Source organism: Eretmochelys imbricata, chromosome 4 (assembly GCF_965152235.1).
Source record: "Eretmochelys imbricata isolate rEreImb1 chromosome 4, rEreImb1.hap1, whole genome shotgun sequence".
NCBI lineage: Eukaryota > Metazoa > Chordata > Testudines > Cheloniidae > Eretmochelys > Eretmochelys imbricata.
In genome coordinates, this window is record NC_135575.1 from 2,689,816 (window position 1) to 2,717,022 (window position 27,207).

The following is a 27,207-nucleotide window of genomic DNA, read 5'->3' on the forward strand; positions in this document are numbered from 1 at the left end:
GGATAGGACACAGAGTGACCAAGACAAATTAGAGGATTGGGCCAAAGGAAATCTGATGAGGTTCAACAAGGACAAATGCAGAGTCCTGCACTTAGGACGTAAGAATCCCATGCACTGGTACAGACTAGGGACCGAGTAGCTAGGCAGCAGTTCTGCAGAAAAGGACCTAAGGATTACAGTGGACAAGAAGCTGGATATGAGTCAACAGTATGCCCTGCTTGGCAACAAGGGCAAATGGCATTTTGGGCTGTATAAGTAGGAACATTGCCAGCAGGTCGAGGGACGTGATCATTCCCCTCTATTAGACATTGGTGAGGCCTCATCTGGAATCCTGTGTCCAGTTTTGGGCCCCACACTACAAGAAGGATGTGGAAAAATTGGAAAGAGTCCAGCGGAGGGCAACAAAAATGATTAGGGGGCTGGAGTACATGATTTATGAGGAGAGGCTGAGGGAACTGGGATTATTTAGTCTGCAGAAGAGAAGAATGAGGAGGGATTTGATAGCTGCTTTCAACTACCTGAAAGGGGGTTACAAGGAGGATGGATCTAGACTGTTCTCAGTGGTGGCAGATGACAGAACAAGGAGCAATGGTCTCAAATTGCAGTGGAGGAGGTCTAGGTTGGATATTAGGAAACACTTTCACTAGGAGGGTGGTGAAGCACTGGAATGGGTTACCTAGGGAGGTGGTGGAATTTCCTTCCTTAGAGGTTTTTAAGGTCAGAAATCACGTTGGGAAAGAAAGCTACTAGAGCCTCCCCTGGGATAGTGCTTGGAGTGTGCTATAGACCACCGGGATCTGATTTGGATATGGATAGAGACGCCTTTAATGTTTTTAATGAAGTAAATACTAATGGGAACTGCGTGATCATGGGAGACTTTAACTTCCCAGATATAGACTGGAGGACAAGTGCTACTAATAATAATCGGGCTCAGATGTTCCTAGATGCAATAGCCGATCGATTCCTTCATCAAGTAGTTGCTGAACCGACAAGAGGGGGTGCCATTCTAGATTTGTTTTTGGTGAGGAGTGAGCTATTTTTAAGAAAGGAGAAAAAAACGTGATCTGGGTAACTACAGGCCTGTTAGTTTGACATCTGTAGTATGCAAGGTCTTGGAAAAATGTTTGAAGGAGAAAGTAGTTAAGGACATTGAGGTCAGTGGTAAATGGGACAAAATACAAGATGGTTTTACAAAAGGTAGATCATGCCAAACCAACCTGATCTCCTTTGAGAAAGTAACAGATTTTTTAGACAAAGGAAACGCAGTGGATCTAATTGACCAAGATTTCAGGAAGACGTTTGATATGGTGCCACATGGGGAATTATTGGTTAAACTGGCAAAGATGGGGATCAATATGAAAATTGAAAGATGAATAAGGAAATGGTTAACAGGGAGATTATAGCGGGTCCTGCTCAAAGGTGAAATGTCAGGCTAGAGGAAGGTTACCAGTGGAGTTCCTCAGGGATCGGTTTTGGGACCAATCTTATTTAATCTTATTACTGATTTCGGCACAAAAAGTGGGAGTGTGCTAATAAAGTTTGCGGATGACACAAAGCTGGGAGGTATTGCCAATTTAGAGAAGGACCGGGATATCATACAGGAAGATCTGTATGATCTTGTAAACTGGAGTGATATTAATAGGATGAAATTTAATCGTGGGAAGTGTAAGGTCATGCACTTAGGGATTAATAACAAGAATTTTAGTTATAAGCTGGGAACACATCAATTAGAAGTAACGGAGGAGGGAAAGGACCTTGGAGTACTGGTTGACCACAGGATGACTATGAGCCGCCAATGTGATATGGCCGTGAAAAAAGCTAATGCGGTCTTCGGTGCACCAGGCGAGGTATTTCCAGTCGAGATAAGGAGGTTTTAGTACCATTATGCAAGGCACTGGTGAGACCTCACCTGGAATACTGTGTGCAGTTCTGGTCTCCCATGTTTAAGAAGGATGAATTGAAACTCGAACAGGTACAGAGAAGGGCTACTAGGATGATCCGAGGAATGGAAAACCTGTCTTATGAAAGGAGACTCAAGGAGCTTGGCTTGTTTAGCCTAACCAAAAGAAGGCTGAGGAGAGATATGATTGCTCTCTCTAAATATATCAGAGGGATAAATACCGGAGAGGGAGAGGAATTATTTAAGCTCAGTACCAATGTGGACCCAAGAACAAATGGCTATAAACTGGTCACTGGGAAGTTTAGACTTGAAATTAGATGAAGGTTTCGAGCCATCAGAGGAGTGAAGTTCTGGAACAGCCTTCCAAGGGAAGCAGCGGGGGCAAAAGACCTATCTGGCTTCAAGATTAAACTCAATAAGTTTATGGAAGAGATGATATGATGGGATAACATGATTTTGGCTATTAATTGATCTTTGTCTACTAGTGGTAAATAGGCCCAATGGCCTGTGATGGGATGTTGCGGGGGATCTGAGTTACTACAGAGAATTCTTTCCTGGGTATCTGGCTCGTGAGTCTTTCCCACATGTTCAGGGTTTAGCTGATTGCCATAATTGGGGTCGGGAAGGAATTTTCCTCCAGGGCAGATTGGCAGAGGCCCTGGGGTTTTTTCGCCTTCCTCTGCAGTGTGGGGCACCGGACACTTGGTGGAGGATTCTCTGCACCTTGAAGTCTTTAAACCGTGATTTGAGGACTTCAGTAGCTCAGATATAGGTGAGAGGTTTATTGCAGGAGTGGGTGGGTGAGATTCTGTGGCCTGCTTTGTGCCGGAGGTCAGACTAGATGATCATAATGGTCCCTTCTGACCTAGAGTCTATGAGTCCGGCTTGACAAAGCCCTGGCTGGGATGATTTAGTTGGGGTTGGTCCTGTTTTGAGCTGGAGGTTGGACGAGATGACCTCTTGAAGTCCCTTCCACCCTGATATTCTATGAGCTCACACAACAGTGTGGGAGGAACTGAGTGATTTGGGCATCACCTCGCGGGTAGGAGACACCTGGTTTCAGGCTCCCTCTGCCTGTGCGGGAGACTGGATTTGAGCAAGGCTCTGCCACCTCACAGGGTGCCTTAGTCCCTGCGCTGTGGGGTACTCTGCTGTGGGGCCCCCTCCATCGCTCCTGTGGGAGCTATTCCACTGGGGAAAAGTAGAACTGGGCCAGAGAGCAGGGGCTTGAGAATGGCTCTGGAGCCGGGTGGTTGGAGACCCTGGGTCCAGTCCCCCTGCTCCACTGACTCTCTTTAATTAGTTAGCCAGGGAGAAGCAGCATCAGCAGCCCTGCTCGCCGGATCCGGCGTCTGATTGTGACTGAAGGGGAGTGAAATGGACAGTGGCTGGTGCACAGCTGGAGGAGCTGAGGGGAAGAAAAGGGGAGAGCTCCGTCCCCATTAGATCCGTCTGTTCTTCAGCTCATACATAAGCCAGGTCAGGGCTGTCCCTGTTGTGTGTGTCCAGCGTCCAGCACGGGGGGCGGCCCTCTGGTCTGTAACTGGCCATTAGGAACTAGGGAGCAAGGCCCCGATCCTGCAGACGCTGTGTGTCACGTTACTGAGGTGACGGAAGGCTCCAGGGGGCTGTGAGAGTGAGTGAGGGTCCACACTGCGAGGCTGCAGGATCTGAGACTAAATAATCCCTGAGACATTGAGGAACTAACGGGACCAAATAAGTTACCAGCCTGCGTAAGCCTGCCCCCCCACCCCCCGAGGTCCTGACCCACCCCCAGACGTGTGTGTAACTCCCCTGAGCCATGTCTGACGTCAGTGGGACACTCATATGGGTGAAGGGATCAGGGATTCAGTCTCTGCATCATCAGGCGGTTTGGGAGCTGTCGTCCTTCCCCATCCCCTTTGGCCCTGATCCTGCCTGTGGATCTGTGGGGCCGGGGGATCAGCCTGTGAAGTCTGTGGGGCAGGGCCTGTGCAGTGACTGGCACGACAAGGGTCCCGATCCCTACAGGGGACCTGGTGTGCAGCCACAGCATGAATAAGTGAAGACCAAAGCAGACTGTGAAGAGTTACAAAGGGGATTACAATGGACGAGAAGCTGGAGACGAGTCAGCAGTGTGCCCTTCTTGCCAAGAAGGCTAATGGCATATTGGGCTGCATTAGTAGGAGCGCTGCCAGCAGATCGAGGGATGTGATTGTTCCCCTCTGTTCAGCACTGGTGAGGCCGCATCTGGAGTATTGTGTCCAGTTTTGATTCCCCATCTACAGAAAGGATTTGGACAAATTGGAAAGACTCCGGTGGAGGGTAACGAAAATGATTGGGGGCTGGGGCACATGACTTCTGAGGAGAGGCTGAGGGAACTGTGTTAATTTAGTGTGCAGAAGAGATGGGTGAGGCGGGATTTGATAGCAGCCCCAACTGCCTGAAAGGGGGTTCCACAGAGGATGGAGCTAGGCTGTTCTAAGTGGTTGGAGATGACAGAACAAGGAGCAATGGTCTCATGTTGCAGTGGGGGAGGACTAGGTTGGATATTAGGAAACACTATTTCACTAGGAGGGTGGTGAAACACTGGAACGGGTTACCTGGGGAGCTGGTGGAATCTCTTTCCTTAGAGATTTTTAAGGCCCGTCTTGACAAAGCCCTGGCTGGGATGATTTAGTTGGGTTTGGTCCTTCTTTGGGAAGGGGGTTGGACTAGATGACCTCGTGAGGTCTCTTCCAACCCTAATCTTCTATGATTCTATGATCTTACAAAACTGGGTGACTGGGTGACTGGGCAACAAAATGGTAAATGAAATTCAGTGTGAATAAACACAAAGTAATGTACACTGGAAAACATAATCCCAACTATACATATAAAGTGACAGGGTCTAAATTAGCTGTTACCAGAGTCATTGTGGATAGTTCTCTGAAAACATGCACTCAATGTGCAGTTTCAGAGCGGTAGCTGTGTTAGTTTGTTTATGGAGGACACATGTCTCAGTGGCTATTAGTCACGATGAGGCAGGGATGGTGTCCCTAGCCTCTGTTTGTCAGAAGCTGGGAATGGGGCGACAATCCCGGCATGATTCCTGTCTGTTCATTCCCTCTGGGGCACCTGGCAGTGGCCACTGTCAGCAGACGGACACTGGGCTAGGTGGAGCTTTGGTCTGACCCCGTCTGGCCGTTCTTATGTTCTGAATAAGTTATAGTAAATTGTGTGCACAGCCAGTGTCCTGGATCCCACCTGTATCTTGGACACATCCCCCTGCCCACCTTGCCTTCCCCAGCTTCAGCTCCTGCATCTCCCATCCCCCAGTCCTCCTGCCCCACCCTCTCCCATAACACCGCCTTCCATTTCCCCACACCGCACTCCAGCCCTGCCCCTCCTCCTGGGCCCCCTTTCCTTCTTCACACTTCCCTGCACGCCCAATACATTCTCCCCATATACTCCCCTCCTCCTCACACATGCTCCAGCCGCCCTGTACCTCCCCACCCCTTCCCCTCCTCACTCCCCCTCCAGCCCTGCCTCCCTTTCTCCTCGTACCACACCATCTCTTGCTCCCCAGTCAGGCCGTTCTGTGAGCCCTTCCCCAGGTCTCCCTCCCACAGGAGCGCTCCTGTGTATTGCCAGGGGCTCCCTGGCAGGGTCTGGTTTGATCTGACCTCCCTGCCCCCAATCTTTCCCCCCAGGCCTGCACTCCAGGCGTGTATTGGACACGGTGGTGTCGGAGCCCGGCCCGGGGCTTCCCTGGTACAGCCGTGTTGTGTACGTGGACGATCAGGTCACCTACGTCTACACCAGCGGGATGAAGAGGGCGGAGCCCTACACAGTGTGGATGGCGCAGAACGAGGGTCTGGAGTTCTGGGACGAGGTGACCTGGTGGGGACTGCGCTTCCAGAAATGGTACAATGTGAGTCTGACCACCCTGGGTCAGCTCTACAACCAGAGTGAGGGTGAGTGCGGGACCCGACCCGACCTAGGGATGCAGGGACATGGGGTGGGGGGCCTGGTTGATGTAAACAGGGTGAAGGGACACAGGGATGCATGTTGGGGATGGGGGGAAGGGACAGCCCCCAGGGGCATTTTCTCGCTGGAGTCCGTGTGAATGTGGGGGACAAAGGGACATGGGGCGGGGGGTGGGGCTGCAGGATGGAGGGTTCATGCGAAAGACATGTTTTGACACCCTCCAAAGTGGGACTCTCATACTGTCCCCTCCCCAGACACCCCAGATTTGTGCTACCAGTCCCACTTGCAGCTTCCTCGGCTGCCCTTCGGGGGACCCCCCGCCCCTCGTGTGTGGTCATTTCCTGGGCAGAGCGGCAGAGGTGCGAAAGCCAGAAGTTCCCGTCAGACCCGGCTAGTCTGACCTCCTGGTCACCCAGGCCAGAGAATCGTACCCAGCAATTCCTGCACGGAGGGGTTTGTTCCTCTCGGCTACGACAGTGACGCTGTCAGACCCTAGAGCTAGAACAGGGCTTTGGGACGTCTTGTCTCAATTCCCAGACACCGAGTGATGGGGAATCCCAGTATCGGCAGCCCCAAGTGTTGAGACATCACGAGTCAGGCCCCCAAAATCCTGAGTTTGGCTTAAATGTCGTCAGTATTTTGGGAATAGTATTGGAGGTTATTTTTATTTGCCCTCTGGTCTGAGCCTTTAGGGGACACATTTCCGGGGTTTTCCCTGCTCCTAGAAGGACTAGAAGTTACTGCTGTAAGAAGAGAGCTGAGACTCTCCTCTAATCTCATGAGTCCAGGAACTAGGGATTTAATAAAACCACCCAGCATCATGAGACGCACGGTAAAGTCACAAGAGCAGGCAGTGCTGCATTCACCCAGCCCTGGGGAGAAGCTGCTCACCAGTGAGCCTCCTTCATTGTTCGCTTTGTCTTATTTCCAGAGTGAGTTTATCGAAGGTCAGATTCCTCTTCGCTCCGCAGAGTGAGGGTCTGACATTGACTTGGGCTGGAGAGTTAGTGAGAGAATCAGTCCCTGCAACGTGCAAAGACTCCCGGGCTTCCTTACTCCCGGCAGCACAAACCCCAGCCTGTGTCCGCTGGTTGGAGCCCCTGGGGTCAGGCAGGTTCCCCTGCACACTATCGATAAATGTGTAAAGAGCCGTTCTTCCTGCTCAGCCTTATATATGGGGTGTAGCCCCTTGGCCAGGCCCCTGGATTGGGCTGTCTCACTTAGCACGGGGATGATCCATAAGCGTTCAGTGCCTGTCACTGCTGAACTATTCCTGGCAGGTGAGGGTCTCTGATGTAAGTGCTCTGCCCTTCCTGACAGGAATTTTCACTCGCCAGTCCCGTGATTCCCCTGTGTCAGTGGTACTGGCCTGTCACATTGGTCCTCACCCAGGAGTGTCCCCAACCCCTTGTTATAGCACCCCCCGGCCTGCCCGAATCCCTCCTGGCTCCCAGCACTGAGACAGCAGCAATGAGAACTAATTCCCATCCTCTCATGGACACCTGGGTTCCCGGTGGTGCTGCCCCATGGCTAAGCGACAGGGTGGAGGGTTGTCAAGTGTCTGCCCCCTAGTGTGGGAGCCCCTTCTGTAGCTAGTTTAACCCTCTCCTGACTAGTCTCACCCATTGGTCCCCGGCTGCTGAGACTCCAACCTGACCTGCTCACACGGACACTTGCCTCCCCAATGTTAAGAAAGGGGCTCCGCTCGCCTGCCCCTAACCCTGCGGTGGGGAGCTGCTGTTCTGTCCCCGCTGCCCCCTCCCGAACCACTGTCCTGACTGTCCCCTCTTGCCTTCCTCCCCCCATTTACCCCCTCCTCGCAGTCCTCGGGCTGCCAGGTCACCAGAGACTGTCCTGAGTTCTGCATCCTGGCCACCAACGCTGTTCCCCTCTCTAGCTGCGTCTGCCCCCAACATGCATATGGGGGAATTCAGAGTCTGGTCCCTCTGAGACCCCATCGGTGCCCCCACCCTGCTCATCCCTGTGGAGATCAGCATAGAGGAGAAGAGGGATGTGTGGGGCTGCTTGCTTCTCTCATTACTCCATCCCTTTTCCCCTCAGTTGTTTTTCTCACTTTTTGACTTCAGTTGACTGGAATAAATAGTTAGTTGGACTCTCATAGCAGAGTTTCTTCTGGTCCTGAAACTGGGCATGCCTCGGTCTCTGGGCTTCAAACCCGGGACCTTCTGCGGCGACCCCATGCCTTTGAGCGACCGGCACTCTAGCTGTCTAAAGTGCGTGGATGAGACTCCTCTTGCGGATCTCTGTCAGCTCTGCCACCAGTTCAGTCCACATGTGAAACAGGATAGGGAGGCCACGCTGAAGTTGTGACAGGTTTGGTCACAGAGACTCCCCTCGAGACTGTCACTCGATGTGCTGAGATACCAATGAAAACAACCCTTCTGCGAGAATAGGCTCCCCTCTACTCCTGTCTTGCTGAGTTAGACACACCAGTCATCTCCAGCACAGACACAGAGGTTGGGCCACAGAAACTGAGTTTCACTCAGCCCTGGGGCTTCTCAGTTAACAGGGACTTTCCCAGCACCCAGTGTTCAGCCTTTCTGGGAGCCTGAACCCCAAATAAATCCGTTTTACTCTGTATAAAGCTTATACAGGGTAAATTCATAAATTGTCCACCCTCTATAACACTGCTAGAGAGAGATGGAAAGCTGTTTGCTCACCAAGGTATTAATCACTTACTCTGGGTTTATTAATAAACAAAAGTGATTTTATTAAGTATAGAAAGTAGGATTTAAGTGGTTTCAAGTAATAACAGACAGAACAAAGTAAGTCACAAAAGGAGAATAAAACAAACTCGCAAGTCTAAGCCTAATACATTCAGTAACCGATTACCGGAAATATCTCACCCTCAAAGAAATTCCAATAAATTTCTTTCACAGACTAGACTCCTTCCTAGTCTGGGCCCAATCCTTTCCCCGGTACAGTCTTTGTTAGATCCAGCAGACAACTCAGGTGGTAAGCAGGGGTTTTCTCATGACTGGCAGCCCCCTTTGTCCTGCTCCACCCCCTTTTATAGCTTTGGCACAAGGTGGAAAACTTTTGTCTCTCTGGGTCCCCACCTCTCCTGCTAAATGGAAAAGTATGAGATTTAAGATGGATTTCATTACCAGGTGATATGGTCACTGTAAGACCCCTAGTCTCCATTCTTCCTGGGTTGGCCCTCACATGCACAGGAAGGCTTGCAAGTATACGGAGCCATTCACAGTTCATTGACTCTGAAGCATCCTTAATGGTTTCCAATTAATATGTTTACATTAGTGATACAAGTTTATATCTTATTCTCCTAACTCCAGAGATGGAATTAATACATGCAAACAAATGGGATGAATACACTTAGTAGATTACAAGCTTTCTAATGATACCATACAAGAGACCTTTTGCATAAAGCATATTCCAGTTACGTCATATTCACATTCATAAGCATATTTCCGTAAAACACATGGAGTGCAACGTCACAGAGGTCCCTCCTGATGGAATCAGCACTCAAACCTTCTTCAGAGCTGAGCCAGTCAAACTTGGCACTGTGTACCTCAGTGTTGGTATGAAGAGCTGCTGCAGAGAGAGTCCATACAGGACTCTTGGCACCATTCCCCATGCCCAGTACCAAGAAAGAAACATAAGCAGCAGCTGCCTGAGAGGTTCCTCATCTCTAAGAATGGACAAGCATGGGGAGTGCCGGGGAGTGCGACCAGCGTCTGGCCACTCCTCTGCCCCTGCTCCACGGCGATACCGTTGACTCCGCCCTGTCCACAGGCCCTATGGAGTCCGGTGCCCGACCAGCCGCCGGCACCAGAGGGGCAGAGAGGCACAGCAGGGTCGCGGTGCCGTCCATCCCGGAGGGGTTTGTGATGGCCAAGGACTGGCTGGCATGGTCGCTACCACCCTTGCTGGCAGTACAAGAGTTGGTGCCAGCAGCGGGGGAAGCAGAAGGGAGCATGTTGCCCCGAGCTCCCGTTTGGTACCAGGCCCCTTGCTCTCTGCTTATGTCGAAGCAGGCTTCCCCATCTCGGCCCGATCCCTGGATCCTCAGCACCGTCCCTTGGAGCCGACGGGTACCACACCCCCCTCGTCCCCACGAGATGACTCATCAACCAAGTTGGAGTTTGAATCTTGCACCCAACCGAGGGATTGGTACCAGTACCCCAGCAACCAGCCCTATGCAATGGTGGATCCCGGGGTGGGGGTTCCTCCGATTGCCTGGCTCAGTGGGCAACGGCCCATGCAGATACAATGGCCTTTTCAGAACCCCTAGGGTTTTCCTCCACTGCCTGGCCTCCCGTCTAGGTGCTCCTACTCAGTGGTGTCTGAGAGAAGGCTGCCTCCTCCTCCCCAGAAGAGGCAGGGATGGGTGTTTTGCCACCCCAGGACACTTCAAGGCTCACCGGGAGTTATGGAAGAAGGTGGCCTCAAACTTAGGGCTGAAAGTGGAGGTAGTTTAAAAAAAATCCTCCAACAGCTTTGTCAACATCTGGGCTGCAGTGGTCCTGTTGAAGGTAGCTCTGCCTTTCAATGAGGCCATAGTGGGTCCAGTTAAAACCCTATGGCAGACCCCTTCCTCACTGCCCCCCACGTCAAAGAAGGTAGATAGGAAGTACTATGTCTCCACCAAAGGGTAGGAGTACATATGTTCCCATCCCCCTGCCGGATCCTTGGTCGTCTCGGCAGCCAATGAGAGGGAAAGGAAAGGGTTATGAGGGGCCACCCCCAAGTCAAAAGACTAAAAAAAGCAGGACTATTTTGGTAGGAAAATGTATTCTACCAATGGTCTATAGCTCCACAGCGCCAGCCAACAGGCACTGCTGGGCAGATATGACTTTCATACCATGCTGAAATTTAAAGACTCGTTTCCCCAAGAGTCCAGGCAGAGGATTGTTGCTGTGGTGGAAGAAGGGAAGGCAGTGACCAGGGCTTCCCCACAAGCCACCCTTGACAGAGTGAATGCGGCAGCCGGGGCTATGCCGTCACCAGTGGCCATGCAAAGGGGCTCCTGGCTTCAGTCCTCTGGCCTACAGACAAAGGTCCAGCAGTCTCTTCAAGACCTTCTGTTTGAAGGGACTTTGCTGTTCTCAGAGCAAACGGATGCCAGACTCCACTGCCTGAAGGACTCCAGAGCCATCCTCAAGTCCTTGAATCTCCATGTCCCGGGTGCCTTTGAGGAAACAATTCAAACCCCAACAACCTGCCCACTTCCCAGGCCCGCCGCCTTGTCAAGACCTGTTCAAAAAGCAGAACAGCAGTTGTAGATGCAGACAGGCGCCCCCATCTGCCTCAGCCTCGCTGTTTGGCCCTCATGGATACTCAGGGGGCTCCAAGCAAAACTTTTGATGGGGCACCCAAGGGCATTACACCAGTCCACATACCAGATCCTGCCCCCCGTTTGTTTTTGGACCATCTCTCCTGCTTCAGTTTGGCATGGTACGGTGGAGGCGGGATTATACAAAGCAGTTCGTTTCCATTCCTCCCTCCTACCCCTCATCCCTGTCCCTCTTCAGGGACCCTTCTCATGAGCAACTTTTAGCCCAGGAGGTGCAAGTCCTTCTGTGGCTCGGAGCCATGAAGGAGGTGCCTCGGAACTTAAGAGGGAAAGGGTTTCACTCCTGTTATTCCTGTGATGGATTCTGTCACAGAGATCCCCTTGGGACTGTCACTGATATACTGAAATCATCTCTGAGCCAGTTTTCCCTGCCAGCTTGGGAATTCCAGAACCCTGTCTTGTTGAGCCAGACATGCTAGTCTGTTTACACAGACCCAGGGTCTGGGCCACGCTCCCAAAGCTGCAGGCTTTAGCTGAAAGCTGTTCTGCAGGTTACCTGTCTCCAGTGCCCAGACACCCAGTTCCCAATGGGATCCAAACCCCAGATAAATCTGTTTTACTCTGTATAATGCTTATACAGGGTAAATTCATAAATTGTCCGAACCCTATAACACTGATAGCGAGATATGCACAGCTGTTTGCTCCTCCAGGTATTAATCACCTACTCTGGGTTTATTAAAAAACAACAGTGATTTTATTAAGTATAAAAGGTAGGATTTAAGTGATTTCAAATAATAACAGACAGAACAAAGTAGGTCATAGAGCAAAATGAAACAAAACACGCAAGTCTAAGCCTAATACATTAAGAAACTGATTACAGGAAATATCTCGCCCTCAAAGATGTTCCAATAAGTTTACTTCACAGACTAGACTTTTTCCTTGTCTGGGCCCAGTCCTTTTCCCTTGGTACAGTCTTTGTTAGATCCAGCAGACATCTCAGGTGATAAGCAGGGGTTTTCTCATGACTGGCACCCCATTTTATAACTTTGGCACAAGGCGGGAATCTTGTGTGTCTCTGGGTCCCCGCCCCTCCTGCTAAATGGAAAAGTACCAGATTTAAGATGGATTTCACGACCGGGTAACATGGTCACCTGTCTAGTCTCCATTCCTCCTGGGTTGTCCCCCACATACACAGGAAGGCTTTCAGGTAAATAAACCATTTACCATCAATTGTTCTAACTAATGGGAGCCATCAAGTTCCTAATGCCCCATTGAGGGCCCTCACCTGGTGTGACTACAACAGTGATACAAGTTTATATCTTATTTCCCCAACTCCAGACATAGAAATAATACATGCAAACAAATAGGATGAACACACTCAGTAGATTACAAGCTTTCTAATGACATCATACAAGAGCACTTTTGCGTAAAGCATATTCCAGTTACATCATATTCACATTCGTAAGCATATTTCTATAAAGCATATGGAGTGCAAAATTGCAATACATTAATCCTGAGTGTCAAAGGGCGTCTCTGACCCATTCTAGTCCTGCAACACCTCAAAGGCTGAAGTTGTGCATTGTCTCCCTGGCCTTCATCATTCCTTCCCTGGATCCAGGGGACGGGTACGCTGCCCTCGATTTGAAAGATGCCTATTTCTACATCTCTATTTTCTGAGACCACAGAAGGTTTCTCAGGACTGTTGTGAACCAGGCTCATTACCAGTTTACCATCCTCCTGTTCATCCTGTCAGCAGCCAAATGGGTCTTTATGAAATGCATGGTAATAGTGGCAGCCTTCCTGAGAAGGTGAGGGGTGCAGGTGTATCCGTATCTCAGTGACTGGCTGGTCAAGGGCCAGTCCAAGTGCCAGGTAAAAGCCAGTATCCACCTCGTCCAAGCAACCTTTCGAGCACAGGGCCTGCTGATAAACGAGCAGAAGATTATTGAAGCAGTGCTCTATTATACCCAGGCCAGGGCCTTCCTCCCAGAAGCCCACTTCCAGTCAGTGTCGTCACAGGTCAAGGCCCTCGCAGGCTGTTGGGTCACAAGGCCTTCTACATATACGTGGTGCAATATGCGAGGTTGCACCTCAGACCCCTTCAGGCTTGGCTGGCCTTGGTGTACTGGCCAAACAGCCATCATTTGGACTCGGTGCTCATGGTGCCTGCCCATCTCGGACACCTCAGGACACAAGGTCAGTGGTCCCAGCAGTAACTCTTGCTACAGATGAACATCAGAGAGCTCAGGGCGGTCCGCCTAGCACGTCAGGTGTTCTTACCCCCCATTGCAAACAAGGTGGTGCGAGTTCTTACAGAGAATATGGCAGTCATGTTTTACATTGACAGGCAGAGAGCGGCCCGCTCTTCTCCCCCCGTGTCAGGAGGCCATTTGCTTGTGGGAGTTCTGCATAAAGCACTCGAGCCACCTCGAAGCTTCTCACCTTTCGGGAGCCCAGAGTGAGCTGGCAGATCAGCTCTTCTCACCGCGAATGGTCCCTATGCCCTGACATAGCACGGGCCATTTTCCAGTGGCGGGGTGCTCCCCTCGTTCACAACCAAACAGGAAGGGGAAATGTCAGCAGTTCTGCTGTCTGCATGACTGCAACCTGGGCTCACTCCCAGATGTCTTCTTACTCCCTTGGAGAAAGCACCTGTTATGCGCCTTCCCCCCCATTCCTTTAGTGCACAAGGTCTTGCTGAGGTCAGGGGCGAAGGTTATTTTCATAGCCTCAGCCTGGCCACGTCAGCACTAGTCTGGCTTATTTCTAGACCTGTCAGTAGCTACTCCAATGCCGCTCCCTCCCCTTCTGGACCTGATCTCGCAAGATCACGGCCAGATGCTCCATCTGCCTGACAGCTCCATGGTGAAGCCTGCAGAACTGGCCTGTTCGGAGCAGGTCTGCTAGGTCTTGCTAGGCAGTAGGAAACCTTCTAGCAGAGCTACTTACCTCCCCGAGTGGAAGCGTTTCTCCATTTGGTCGACCCAGCAAGGCCTCTCACGGGGGTGCCAGAACCTCCCTATGAGTGGGGGGCCCGCAGGGCTGAAACTGTGACTCCGTCTCTTCCCCTGACACCCTCCCCCCCGCTCCAGCTCTTCTCCTGAGGCTCTGCCCCCTTCCCCCTGCTGCTGAAGTGGCAGGGCCCTGGCCCCTCGGTCCCCCTGTGCCGGCACCCCTGCCTCTCACCGGCTGAGTCATCTCTCAGATGAAGCAGATTCTCCAGAACAGTCTGGGAACAGCCAGGTCTAGCGATTCCATCTGTTGAGGTGCACCTAGCCGCCATCTCTGCATTCTACCCCCAGGTGGGTGGGTGGGTGGTCAGTTTTTTCACATGAAATGTCCCTTCACTTCCTGAAAGGCTTTGAAAGGCTTTACCCGCAAATCTGGGAACCCGTCTGTGATAAATGAGGGTGGGTAGCACCCTTATGTAACTTCCCAACCATTCAGTTAGCCTTAGAATCCTCCTTAGCCGCTGTACCCTAATTGCCTTACCTGTGAAGGGTTAAGAGGTAAACGTTAAATGAGTTGGCACCTGACCAGGGGAACCAATAAGGAAGCTGTACCCTCTCGAATTGGGAAAGACTGCTGGGTGTGTGGGTCTTTTGTTCTCTCGGCTGCAGAGGGACAGGGCAGCAGTCATGCTGTAAAAAGCTCTGGGTCAGGTATGAAAAGTCATCTGGATCATGCCTAGAAACTACTCATTTGGAACCACAGATATGGAAGTAGAACAGGAAATGGTCAGGTAGACGCAATTAGGCTTGTCTCTTTTTATGGCTTGTGGACTCCTCTGTGCTGACCCCAGGTGCTTTTGTTTTGTTGTAACCTTTAAGCTGGACCCCAAGAAAGCTACTCTCGGTGATTAATCCTTGCGGTTGCTCTTTTAAGATCTAGCAATAACTTAAGTTTTCCAAACGTGTTTTCTTTCTTTTTTATTTTTTAATAAAATTTCCCTTTTTTAAGAACATGATTGGATTTCTATGTCTTTTGAGGTGAGGAGGTTGTGCATATCTTAATCTGCCAATACAACAGCTGGGTTCCCCTTTTCTTTTGTTTCCTTTCTCGGCTTCCCCGAGGAAGGGGTGGAAAAGCCGAGGGGCCCCAGAAAATCTTCCCAAGTGAGTTTTTCTGGATTGGCAAAAGGCAGATTTTCACTTGGGTGGTGGCAGCATTACCAGCCTGGAGTGGCCAGTATTAATTTTTAGAGTCCTTGCAGGCCCCCACCTTCTGCACTCGAAGTGCCAGAGTGGGGAATCAGCCCTGACACCATCCCCCTGGGGGACTTAAACATGGTCCTGTCAGAGCTCACAGGGCCTCCCTTTGAGCCACTGGCATTGTGCCCTCTGTTGTACCTTTCCTGGAAGGTCGCCTTTCTGGTAGCAATTACCTCAGTCAGGAGGGTCTCAGAGATCGGAGCTCTTATGTCAAAATCTCCGTATACAGTGTTCTTTAATGACAAGGGTTGCCCCCACCCTTGTTCCTCCTGAAGGTAGTCTTGGAGTTTCATAGTAATCAGGCTATTTTCCTGCCCATTTTCTTCTCGAAGCTGCACAAGAATAGGGAGGAAAGACATCTCCATGCTCTTGGAAGTTAGGCAGGGCATCCTAGTGTTCTGTATAGAAAGGACTATATAGAAAGTCGATCCATAAATCCACACAGCTCTTTGTGGCAGTAGCTGATAGGATAAAAGCCCCACCCATTTCAGCTCAGAGAATTTCATTGTGGATCACACTGTGTATTCACATGTGGTACGAGCAGGCAGGTGTCCCACCACCCGCCTTCCTGGCGGCCCAGTCTATGAGAGCACAAGCTTCCTCAGTGGTGTTCATGGCCCAAGCTTGATCCAGGACATTTGTAAAGCAGCGACCTGGGCGTCAGGACATACTTTTTCTTCCAACTACGCCATCACCCAGCAAGCTAGAGATGACACTGGCTTTGGTTGGCCCACCTCTTACGGTACTGCAAGGGAGTCACCGAACGTGGCATGAACGTGTGCAAGCAGTTGAAGAAGAAAAAATGGTTACTAACCATTCTGTAACTCTTGGTCTTAGAGACGTGTTGCAAACGTCCATTCCACGAGCCACCATCCTCCTCCTCTGTTGGAGTTGCTGGCAACAAGGAACTGAGAAGGTGCGGGGTCGACTGGTCCTCTTATACTGCGCCATGAGCACATGGTACCAGAGGGCACGAGAGGCGACCTGACGGGTACCACTGAGAGAGAAATTTCTGGCGACTGTGTGCAGGGCCCGCACACCTAGCGTGGAATGGACGTGTGCAGCACAGCTCTGAGAACAGCCGTCACAGGAAGGTTAGTAACCGGTTTTTGCCCAAGCCTGGGGCATGGTTCAGGGACACAGCTCAGTGGGCTCGGCTCTCACCTGTGGCTGTGACCCCAAGTGGTATTTTAATCCCTTGGCCGACGTTTTTCCAAACGTGATTCGTGATTTTTTGGGTGTCTGAGATTCAGCGGCCGGGTGCCCCCATGTTCTGATCAGGCCCCTTTAAAAGGTCTCAGTTGGGCACCCAAAATCACTAGTGATTGCTGAAAATCTAGGCATTTACCTCGGTGTATCTAATGCATGATGGGGGAAGGGTGTAAATACTTGGGACCTTGTGTGGGGTATTTTTGTGCCCCCACATTCTGCCCTGTTTGCCAAGCGAGGGGTCTGATCCGTTCCCCACGCGTTTCAGTCTTCCTCGTGATCCTCACAGTGTTCTCTGTTCACCACAGCCTCCCTCCCTCTCTCCTAAATTCTCCTTCCTGTCCCCATCTCCCTTCCCTCCCCCTAGTCTCCCTCCCTGCCTCCTCTCAGGCCGGGGGTGGCTGTATTAACTGAGTCTGCTCTTGGTTGTGTGCGAGATGGTGGCCGTTGTTGTGAAGACTAGCCTGGCTGTGGGAAAATGGTGGCCAGTTGAACTAAAGGCCTTCAATGGCCTGATCCTTACAGGGAATCACCTTGAGACAGTGGCCGTGTGAAAAAGAGGCCAAGCATCCGAAGTTGGTGCTTTGCCGTTCCTAGATTGAGCTGGAGGCATGGGGAAGATGGGGCAGGGAAACAGAGGGACCCTGGGGATTCGTGAGGTCATTAAACCAGAGCAGAAGTTATTGTGGGGGACAGATCTCCTGTACCCCTTCCCTACAGGGACATGCGGGTAATGTGAATGGAGGAGGTGGGGGACCAAGTCACCCTGAGGATCCTGCAAAATTAATACAACCAGAGCAGGAGAGAGTGGGGTATAGACACCCCGAACTCTCTCTCTTCTCCAGAATGACCCTGATTACCAGAACTGGGGGACTCCTCAGAGAGCAGAAGAGAGCTGGAGGGGATAGACCTCTGCAATATGGACTATATGGTGGATAGAAAATTGATCCTCGGGCCGGTTTTGTTCAATATCTTCATAAATGATCTGGAGGATGGTGTGGATTGCACCCTCATCAAGTTTGCAGATGACACTAAACTGGGAGGAGAGGTAGATACGCTGAAGGGTAGGGATACGATACAGAGGGACCTAGACAAATTGGAGGATTGGGCCAAAAGAAATCTGATGAGGTTCAACAAGGACAAGTGCAGAGTCCTGCACTTAGGACGGAAGAATCCCATGCCCCGCTACAGACTAGGGACCGAATGGCTAGGCAGCAGTTCTGCGGAAAAGGACCTAGGGGTTACAGTGGACGAGAAGCTGGATATGAGTCAACAGTGTGCCCTTGTTGCCAAGAAGGCCAATGGCATTTTGGGATGTATATGTAGGGGCATTGCCAACAGATCGAGGGACGTGATCGTTCCCCTCTATTTGACACTGGTGAGGCCTCATCTGGAGTACTGTGTCCAGTTTTGGGCCCCACACTACAAGAAGGATGTGGACAAATTGGAAAGCATCCAGCGGAGGGCAACAAAAATGATTAGGGGACTGGAACACATGACTTATGAGGAGAGGCTGAGGGAACTGGGATTGTTTAGTCTGTGGAAGAAAAGAATGAGGGGGGATTTGATAGCTGCTTTCAACTACCTGAAAGGGGGTTCCAGAGAGGATGGTTCTAGACTATTCTCAGTGGTGGCAGATGACAGAACAAGGAGTAATGGTCTCAAATTGCAGTGGAGGAGGTTTAGGTTGGATATTAAGAAAAACTTTTTCACTAGGAGGATGGTGAAACACTGGAATGCGTTCCCTAGGGAGTTGGTGGAATCTCCTTCCCTAGAAGTTTTTAAGGTGAGGCTTGACAAAGCCCTGGCTAGGATGATTTAGTTGGGGATTGGTCCTGCTTCGAGCAGGGGGTTGGACTAGATGACCTCCTGAGGTCCCTTCCAACCCTGATATTCTATGATTCTATTAATATCCAGAGTACTCCCTTTGGGGTTGTGCCACCCTGCACCCCCTACAGGGAACATACAAGAACAAGCAGCAGTGAGGTGATCCTTGAAGGTTGTGAGCTCTCTATAGTGGGGGGTGTTTAGTGTACAAAGACCCAACAGATGGAGCGTGGGCCCCCTGTGGGTTTGGCTTCCCTCCTGAAAGGAGCTGGGAGGGTGTAGGACCCAGCAGCATAAGTGGGAACCCCATTTCTCAGGGGAGGGAGGGCCCAGTAGCAAGGGGAGGACCCAGTGGTCTACCTGCAATGGGGTCTTGGTGAGATTTCAGAGAGAGGCTGCTGCTGAACCTCAGCTGTGTTTCAGGGTTTCACATTATCCAGACGATATACGGCTGTGATCTCCGGGAAGACAACACCACTTGGGGGGTTTATCAGGATTCATATGACGGACGCGACTTTCTTACCTTCGATAAGGAGACCATGACTTGGGTAGCAGCAGATATTGGGGCTCAGATCTCCAAGAGGAGATGGGATGCTGAAGTACTTGACAACCAGCGGTGGAAACGCTACCTGGAGGAGAAATGTATTCCCTGGCTAAGGAGTTCTCTAGAGTACGGGAAGGAGACTCTGCAGAGGAAAGGTAAGATGGGGCACAAGCCCCACCCAAGAGGTCAATACAAGTTACATCTCCATTCCCCAGCCGCAGTTCCAAAATGGAGCAGGGGAGTAAGGGGCAATTCAGCGAACCTTGCACCAGGGATGGGTGGGGAAAGAACCCCTTCCCCGCCAGCGCTGCTGGAAAAAAAGATAAGAAATTGAAAATGTTAAAAGCAGCTCACTGTAGAGAAGCTGATCAAATGAGCCCAAATTTGCAGCACACATTCTAGCTCTTCCCCTGGTGTGACACAGCAGTTATCAAGGCAATCTGCCAATGCGTGTGCATGTTAAAGCACTTTACTTAATTATGGAAGAGCCACCACTTCTCTGGACACCAGCTTCATTCACCATGTAATTCTTCCTCATTCACTGTCTGCACCATCATATTTTCTTGTGTTACCCCCAGCCCCTGTGTTCCACCAATGACGGTAGCTTTGTTCTTGTTGCCTTTGTCCAAACTTCTCCCACAGTCATTTATGTGCTTTCTTCCATGCCATCCCCTACATGTGGAATTGCCCTCCCCATACTAATCTGGAAGAAGGCACCCCTTGTCCTTAAAGTTTTCCCCCTCAAGACCTACCTTTGCTGCAACACCCTCTTACTTATTCCTTCATTCTTTTATCAATAAGACATCTGATAATCACACTCAAATTTATCTTTTATCAAAGCTTTTTCAGTAAAGATTAATCAGCACAAACATAGAAGGGAAGAGGTTAAATGCTTTACCACTCCGACTCAGGAGGACAGTTGCAGCGTAGTCTGCTTCAAAATGTTAACTCGCTATTACCCACATATGTACCTTGTGTGTTACCATGTACACACATTTCCCAGATTAGTTAGCATCATTACACACCCTAATCTTTCCCTTCCCAAACAGTTTGCACTTGCTGTTCAAAGTTACTTGAAATTTGTACCCAGTTTTTTGCAACATACTAGTTACTTATTTCTCTCAGGAACCTCAGCAGAATATTATCTTGTCAATTGCCATCTTTACAAATGCCAAGAAGTAAAAGCCATACACAGCAGTCTAATGTATATTTCAGTGCCAACAGGCTGGGAAACTGATTTTTCAACATAAGAGTAAATGCATTTGAAATCCATAATATTGGGGTAAATAGATTTGGTAACAACCTACAAGAAATTAGCCAATTAATATTAGTTAATTTGAGGGGCAATTTAGCACTGTCACTTTTTGTTTAATGGGCCCTTTCCATCTCTAATTGGTCATTTTATCTAGTTCATTTTTTTGCTCCCTGGCCAGGGCAAGATTCTTCTCTCTTTCATATCCAGGGACTGAGAGGAGATGGGCACAAACCTAGCACATGATTGACACCTGTATCTGGAGCTTAGTGAAGCCTTTCAATGTACTTGTGTCACTGTGGTTAGGAGCAGAGGCCAGGTCAGGGACCTGGATTTGTGGTTCACCGTTGCTGATGCTGTGAATTGGGCACAGGAATTCTCTAACATGGTGGCTCTCTCTCATCAGAGGGACTCCGTCTCATGGACTTTCGTCCTCTCCCACTCCTGGGGTCTCAGAATTTCATGCTGCAAAGCTCCAGCAAAGGCTGCCTGGATTAGAGCTTGAAAATAACTAACTTCAGTTTCTTCTTTTTCCCAGTGCGCCCAACAGCTAGAGTGAGTGACAGGTCATCTCATGACGGCCTCACCACCCTCTCCTGTAAGGTCAGTGGGTTCTACCCCCGGGACATCACCGTGACCTGGCTGAGAAATGGGGAGAGCAGACAGCAGGAGACCTACTCTGAAGGCATCCTACCCAGTGGGGACGGGACCTACCAGACCTGGGTGACAATGGAGATTGATCCCAAGATCAAAGGCCATTATTCATGTCACGTGGAGCATGAAAGCCTATCAGAGCCACTCTCCGTCTCCTGGGGTAAGGCATTTGTGTGTGTGTCTCTTTTTTCCTTGTGGGAGAGGGGGAATCCATTAAACTCAACCCCTGAAAAATTCTCATTTGGATTTATAGGCTGAAGCTGGAATTTCCTCAGGGTCTGTGAGGCCCTGTCCCCTTTGGCCCTGTCCCTCTGCATCAAGTTCTTGTGCTAGAGTTGGGACCCACAGTGCCTGGGGCTCATGTCTTGCTCTCCAGTTTGCTGCCTCTGGGGCTGTTCGATACATCTCAGCAATACACTGTCTCTGAAGGGAGAAGATTAGTAATCGGACATTAAGGCCTGAAGGGACCATTCTAATCATCTGATCTGAGCTCCTGCATAGCCCAGGGCAGGGGGGAATCACACCAGGGACCCCAGCATCCAGTCTGGTCATCTGTGAGCAAACTAGAGCTCATCCTTCAGAAAGAGATGCCCATTCCAGATGTAAAGTCTCCAAGGGATGGAGAATTTACCACATCCCAGGGGAAGCTCAAATCTGCCCCTTATTTCCAGACAGAATTGGTCTTGCTTCAGCTTGCAGCCCGGTGTCAGAGAAAAACACAGTTCTCACTCTCAGGTTGGGTGCAGCAAGTCAGGTACACTTTATTATCTCAAGCAATTGCACAGAGGGAGAGAGTGCCCTAGGACACAGGGTTTCCCACACCTAGGCAGGTCTCTCTACAGATAAACAATTAGAGCTAGTATTTATACCTTTATTACAGACAATAATAAGCAACAGCTGCATATTGTTTATACATATTCCTTCATGATATCTCATTTTGCTCAATTTCTCTTATAGTCTACATTCTATTCTTATCTAATACAAGGTCACAACAGCCTCTTTCACAGTTCTTTTCCACTCGCTTTGCACTATCCCCGCTTCTACAGATCTTGCGTTATTAAGGCTAGAGTTAGCCTGACTTCTGTTCATTTCAGAGGCCTGCATCCAAATTCCTTTTATATACTTCCACATCGGTCTAAACTTCATGCACTTGTGGTCCTGCCATGAATGCAGGGGACGGGACTAGATGACCTCTCGAGGTCCCTTCCGGTCCCCTGATTCAGCAGGTTCTCAGAAACATGGCTCTGCGGGCCCTTCATTCTTGCCCATGTGGCCAGAGAGAGGGGTTCCATGTTGGGAGCAGCTTGTTTCTGTGCGCAGTGGTGCTGGAAGGGAGGTGTGGCCTTGGAATGGAGCGAGGAGGCAGATTAGAGCCCTGCATCATGGGGGAGAGACTCCTGTGCCCCTAGCACAAGAAAGTCTAGGAATAATTTATTACAGATGGAGCTGCCTTCCAGCCATCTTTTTGCTTGGTTAAATGGGATGTGCAAAAATGCAGCATTTGGAAGTGCAAACAATTTCTGAGAGGGCAGCCTGCACTGGGACTCTCGTCAGCAGACGGTTTCACATCAAAATCCTGCTACCATGTCCCCTGCCAATTTTTGTGTCATAACCCACATTTCCTTATTCTCTTAGAAATATTTTTCTTTTTGCTGTATTATCATGTGGCTCTTTCAGACAACAGGAGAAGCTGATTAATGAAACTGAAAGTGTGTACAGAACACGGGGTTTAACAGGTTTATATAAACCAAAAACAGTATTAATATTTCTGTCCTCCCCTCTTTACTTCCTGCCCCCTCAGAAAACACGCATTGTGTCTGTAACTCCATTCATGGCAGAGAAATCCAGAGCTTTGAAGTCAGTTTCCAGTTTGGCACCAGATTCCCACAGTGGGACTGTGTTCCATTAGTCATGAAAGTCAGCATGGTCAAGGGGGGTTAGGGGCTGGGAGCCAGGACTCCTGGGTTCTGTCTCTGGAAGGGGAGTTGGGGTTAGGGGGTTAGAGCAGGAGGGGCTGAGAGCCAGGATTCCTGGGGTCGATTCCTGGCTCTTGCACTGCCTCACTGTGTGATCTTCAGCAAGTCTCCCCCCTTTCCCGTGTAGGGATGATACTGACATCCATGTTCTCCCACAGTTCTGAAGATTGGTTAATGTTATAAAAGTCTTCGAGTTTAAGTGCTAAATATTTATTATGACTGGAAGTGGTAGAGACTGTGTCCAGGACTTCCTATGGTGGGGTGCAATGCATGGTGGTTGCACTGGAAGGGGTGGAGGGTTGCAGGACTCAGCCCTAACTTGGGGAGCTGACTGACAGATCCCTGCAGTGGGATGAAAGGGGGATTTTAGTGGTGGGGGGAAGGAGATTTTTCCCCATTGATCATTCTTTCCATTCCATTTCAGAACCAAATAAGAATCTGATTCCCACTGTGGCTGGAGTTATCACTGCAGCTGTCCTGATTGTTGTTATAATCGGAGTAGTCGTCTGGAAAAAGAAACACCCAGGTAAAGAGCCTGGGATGGGGGGATTCTCTGGACTTGCCGGGCCCTGCACACCCGCCTAAGGGCAACAGCAGTTCAGGAGCCTGTGTCAGTCCGGTGTAACTGCCCCATTGCGGGACTGAGCTAATGACCCCCAATGGGAGCTGCTGGAGGGCCAGACCCAGGAACTGGGTGTGGGTTACAGTTTAGATGGGGCTAGGTTTTCCATAGAGCTCAGCACCCAGTGCGCCGAGGTCTTTGGAAACTGTCTCATTGTGTCTTTCTCTCCTGCCAATTGTGAGCGCCTGGGACCTTGAGTCCATTACTGAGCGCCAGGGGTCTGTGCTGGGCCAGGGGCCCGGTTTCTGAGCTGTGGACACAGATCAGAGTCGGTTTCTGCCTTGGGAGCTGCGTTCACTGAAATTTGCCTTCTCTCTGCAGGGAAGAAGGGAGACGGCTATGCTGTAGCTCAGGGTAAGTGACAAGAGACCCGTCACCTCTTTTCAAGTGGCCATCTCTGAACGGCCATCAGTATTTGCTTGTGGATTTTAGCCTGGAGCCACTGACAGGAGATCCTCGCTCCCACTCATAGGCCTTGTCTACACTGAGGATTTTAGGGAAATCTCCAACTATTGCTCTAGTACCATAGAATCGTAGGACTGGAAGGGACCTTGAGAGGACACCTCGTCCTGTTCCCTGCACTCATGGCAGGCCAAGGTATTATCTAGACCATCCCTGAGTAACCTGCTCTTAAAACCCTCCAATGAGGGAGATTCCACAACCTCTCTAGGCAATTTATTCCAGTGCTTAACCACCTCTTCCAGTCCTCTCTCCCATCTTTCATGACTTTTCAGAGCTATTGACTCAGATATCTCCTCTCTCAGTTCCTTGACTATTCTAGGATGCTCTTCATCAGGCCTTGGTGACTTGAAGACCTCTAACTTGTCTAAATAATTTTTAACTTGTTCTTTCCCTATTTTAGCCTCAGATTCTACCTCAATTTCGCTGGTGTTCACTATGTCAGACATCCAATCGCTATGACACGTTTGGGTGAAAACTGAAACAAAAAAATAATTTAGCCCTTTTCCCATTTTCACATGTTCTGTTATTGTCTTTCCTTCCTCATTGACTAATGGGCCTACCCTGTCCTTAGTCTTCCTCTTGCTTCTAATGTATTTGTAGAATGTTTTCTTGTTACCTTTTATGTCTCTAGCTAGTTTGATCTCATTATGCACCTTGGCCTTTCTAATTTTGCCTCTACATACTTGTGTTATTTGTTTACAGTTTTTCTTTGTAGTTTGATCTAGCTTCCACTTTGTGTAGGACTCTCTTTTGATTTTTAGATCATTGAAGATCTCCTGGTTAAGCCAGCGTGGTCTCTTGCCATCCTTCATTTCTTTCCTGTGCAGTGGAATAATTTGCACTTGTGCTCTTGATAATGTCTCCTTGAGAACTTTTCAACTCTCCTGAACTGTTTTTCCCCTTAGACTTGCTTCCCATGGGATCTTACCTTAGCAAACTCAGGGAGTTGCTAAAGTCTGCCTTCTTGAAATCCTTTATTTTATTGTGTTGTTTTCCCTCCTACCATTCTTTAGAATCATGAATTCTGTCATTTCATGATCACATTCACCCAAGCTTCCTTCCACTTTCAAATTCTCAACCAGTTCCTCCCTATTTGTCAAAGCCAAATCTAGAACAGCCTCTCCCCTAATAGCTTTCTCCACATTCTGAAAGAAAAATTGTCTCCAATACATTCCAAGAACTTGTTGGATAATCTGTGCCCTGCTGTGTTGTTTTCCCAGCAGAGGTCGTCTTCAGTAGTGTAGCGTGGCTGTAGACACGTGTTCTCTAACCTTGCTCCGAGGAAGTCCTAGACGATACAAGGGTTAAAAACACCTGAACCCCATCTCCTCGATTGCTCCACCCCTGCTCTCTCTGGTGGAACTGCATGGCTTGCGGGCATGGGTCCCAATTTTAGTAGTGTAGACAAGGCGATAGTCAGGAATGTATACGGTGGTTTGGGGCTGAATTATTATCCCCCTAGAGCTGGGCTGTGTGTGGCTGAGTGTGACCCTGAAGGTGTCTGATCTGCTTTTGATGTTACACTTCTTTTGACTTACCTGAAAGTTGGTTTGGTGCTTGTGAAATCTGGGCCTGATCCAAAGCCTGTTGAAGCCAATGGGAGTCTTTCCACTGACTTCAGATCAGCACCACTCTGTCGCCTCGATGACAACAAGTTCAAATGCCCTCCTCAATTGTCTCCTGTAATTAGCTTTACCAACAGGACCATAAAATTATGGGAGATATTTACATACATTATTGACTGCATCTGAGGCCGTCTAATGTCTGGTATGAAGAGCCAGTATAAAGTGCACAGATCTGCCGGGCCCTGCTAGGGTGGAGTCATCCAGCTCTCTCTCTATGCTCTCAGGGGTCCCCCAGCAGATAACGGAGGGGGTTTGAGAAGTGCCAACAAAACCTCCGCAGAGCACCACCCTACCTCCTACAGCTGGCCCTCAGTCGTGCCTCCCTCCCTCCTCCTCGTTTCTCTAGAACAACAGAAATTCACATGCAAGAACTTTGTTAATGGGGAGTTAAGGTGGCAGGTGCTCAGCCCTGCCCTGGGCTCCCTGTGTCCTTTCAGAATGGGAGTGTTTAATTCCCAGAAGTCAAAGGTTGGCAAACCAGGATATGCAGAGGTATTATGGCCAAATTCACAGCCATAAAAAACGCATCACAGACCATGAAATCTATACAGATTTCACCGGGGAGACCAGCGTTTCTCTAACTGGGGGTCCTGACCCAGAAGAGGGTTGTGGGGGGCAGAGGGTGTTTGCAAGGTTATTGGAGGGGATCACAGTATTGCCACCCTTACTTCCGTGCTGCCTTCAGAGCTGGGGAGCCAGAGAACGGTGGCTGCTGGCCAGGCACCCAGCCCTGAAGGCAGTGCCCCCCCAGCAGCAGCGCAGACGTAAGGGTGGCAAAGCCGTGACCCATCGACAGTAACCTTGCTGCCCCCCCTCTCCCCAGCCCCTTTTTGGGTCAGGACCCTACAGGTACAACGCTGTGAAATTTCAGATTTAAATAGCTGAAATAATGAAAATGACAATTTTTTACATCCTGTGACTGAAATTGACCAAAACCGACCGTGAATTTGGTAAGGTCTTAATTATGATGCTTCCCACGCAACTCAAACTCTGCCCCAGTGGGTCTGGGAATAGGAACAGGAAGTAGACCAGCACCATGCCAAACCAAACTTGCCCTTGTCTGTGTGCCCAGCACCGCCCCAAATCCGCATTCCTCTTCATACCGTCCACACTGTTCGGTGCAGCGCCATTGATTAAGGCGGGAATTGCTGTTCATTGGCGGGGGGAGGGTGACGTCTGTGGTCTGCGTGAGGGACCCCTCTGGGCACAGACCAAAGGAGGCAGAGTTGAGGTTGTTTGGCAGGAGTATCCTTAGCCCAGCATCTCCTGCTTTGCCAGCCTTTGAACGTTGAGTAGTCTGGGCTCCCGTTCTGACGAGGCATGAAGAGCACAGAGCAGTGCTGTCCCCCTGCAGTGGTGATATTTTTTCCACGTGAATAATGGAAATCCTGGGCAGCTGCCCTGTAGACTGGTCTCTGCACCAACCAGCTCACTGCTCGGGAAGAGTGAGGTGATGACTGTTCCCTTTGGATAGGAGTCCCCGTATCTACGAACTACGCTGAAACCCTGCCCTGTGAGAGACGCTAATATACTCTCTCTTCTCCTCCTCCCCTGCACAGCAAACGACCAAGGATCTAGTGGCTCTGACCTATCTGCCCAGGGTAAGTGAGCGGGCCTCTAGCCTAGGGGTTCACTGCTCTCACTGAGGCCTCTGGAGAGAGAGACCCAGTCCAAGTCATTGGACCCTGACTCTCCCTGGCCC

The 27,207-nt window shown here is 50.0% G+C and overlaps 2 protein-coding genes across 4 annotated transcripts in view; one reads left to right on the forward strand and one right to left on the reverse strand.

Annotated features, from left to right (window-relative positions):
- LOC144263816 (class I histocompatibility antigen, F10 alpha chain-like) overlaps positions 1-27,207 on the reverse strand; it is a 1,122,758-nt gene that overhangs the window by 1,024,378 nt on the left and 71,173 nt on the right. The gene's annotated exons all lie outside the window — the stretch shown is intronic.
- LOC144263812 (class I histocompatibility antigen, F10 alpha chain-like) overlaps positions 1-27,207 on the forward strand; it is a 35,823-nt gene that overhangs the window by 5,563 nt on the left and 3,053 nt on the right. For 2 of the 3 annotated variants that reach the window (XM_077814796.1, XM_077814798.1), the window contains exons 2-7: positions 5,572-5,835; positions 18,794-19,069; positions 20,705-20,980; positions 23,221-23,322; positions 23,740-23,772; positions 27,065-27,106. In XM_077814796.1, coding sequence (XP_077670922.1) covers positions 5,572-5,835; positions 18,794-19,069; positions 20,705-20,980; positions 23,221-23,322; positions 23,740-23,772; positions 27,065-27,106 — 993 coding nt within the window. The remainder of the gene's footprint in view (positions 1-5,571; positions 5,836-18,793; positions 19,070-20,704; positions 20,981-23,220; positions 23,323-23,739; positions 23,773-27,064; positions 27,107-27,207) is intronic. The other variant, XM_077814797.1, reaches the window with a different exon arrangement.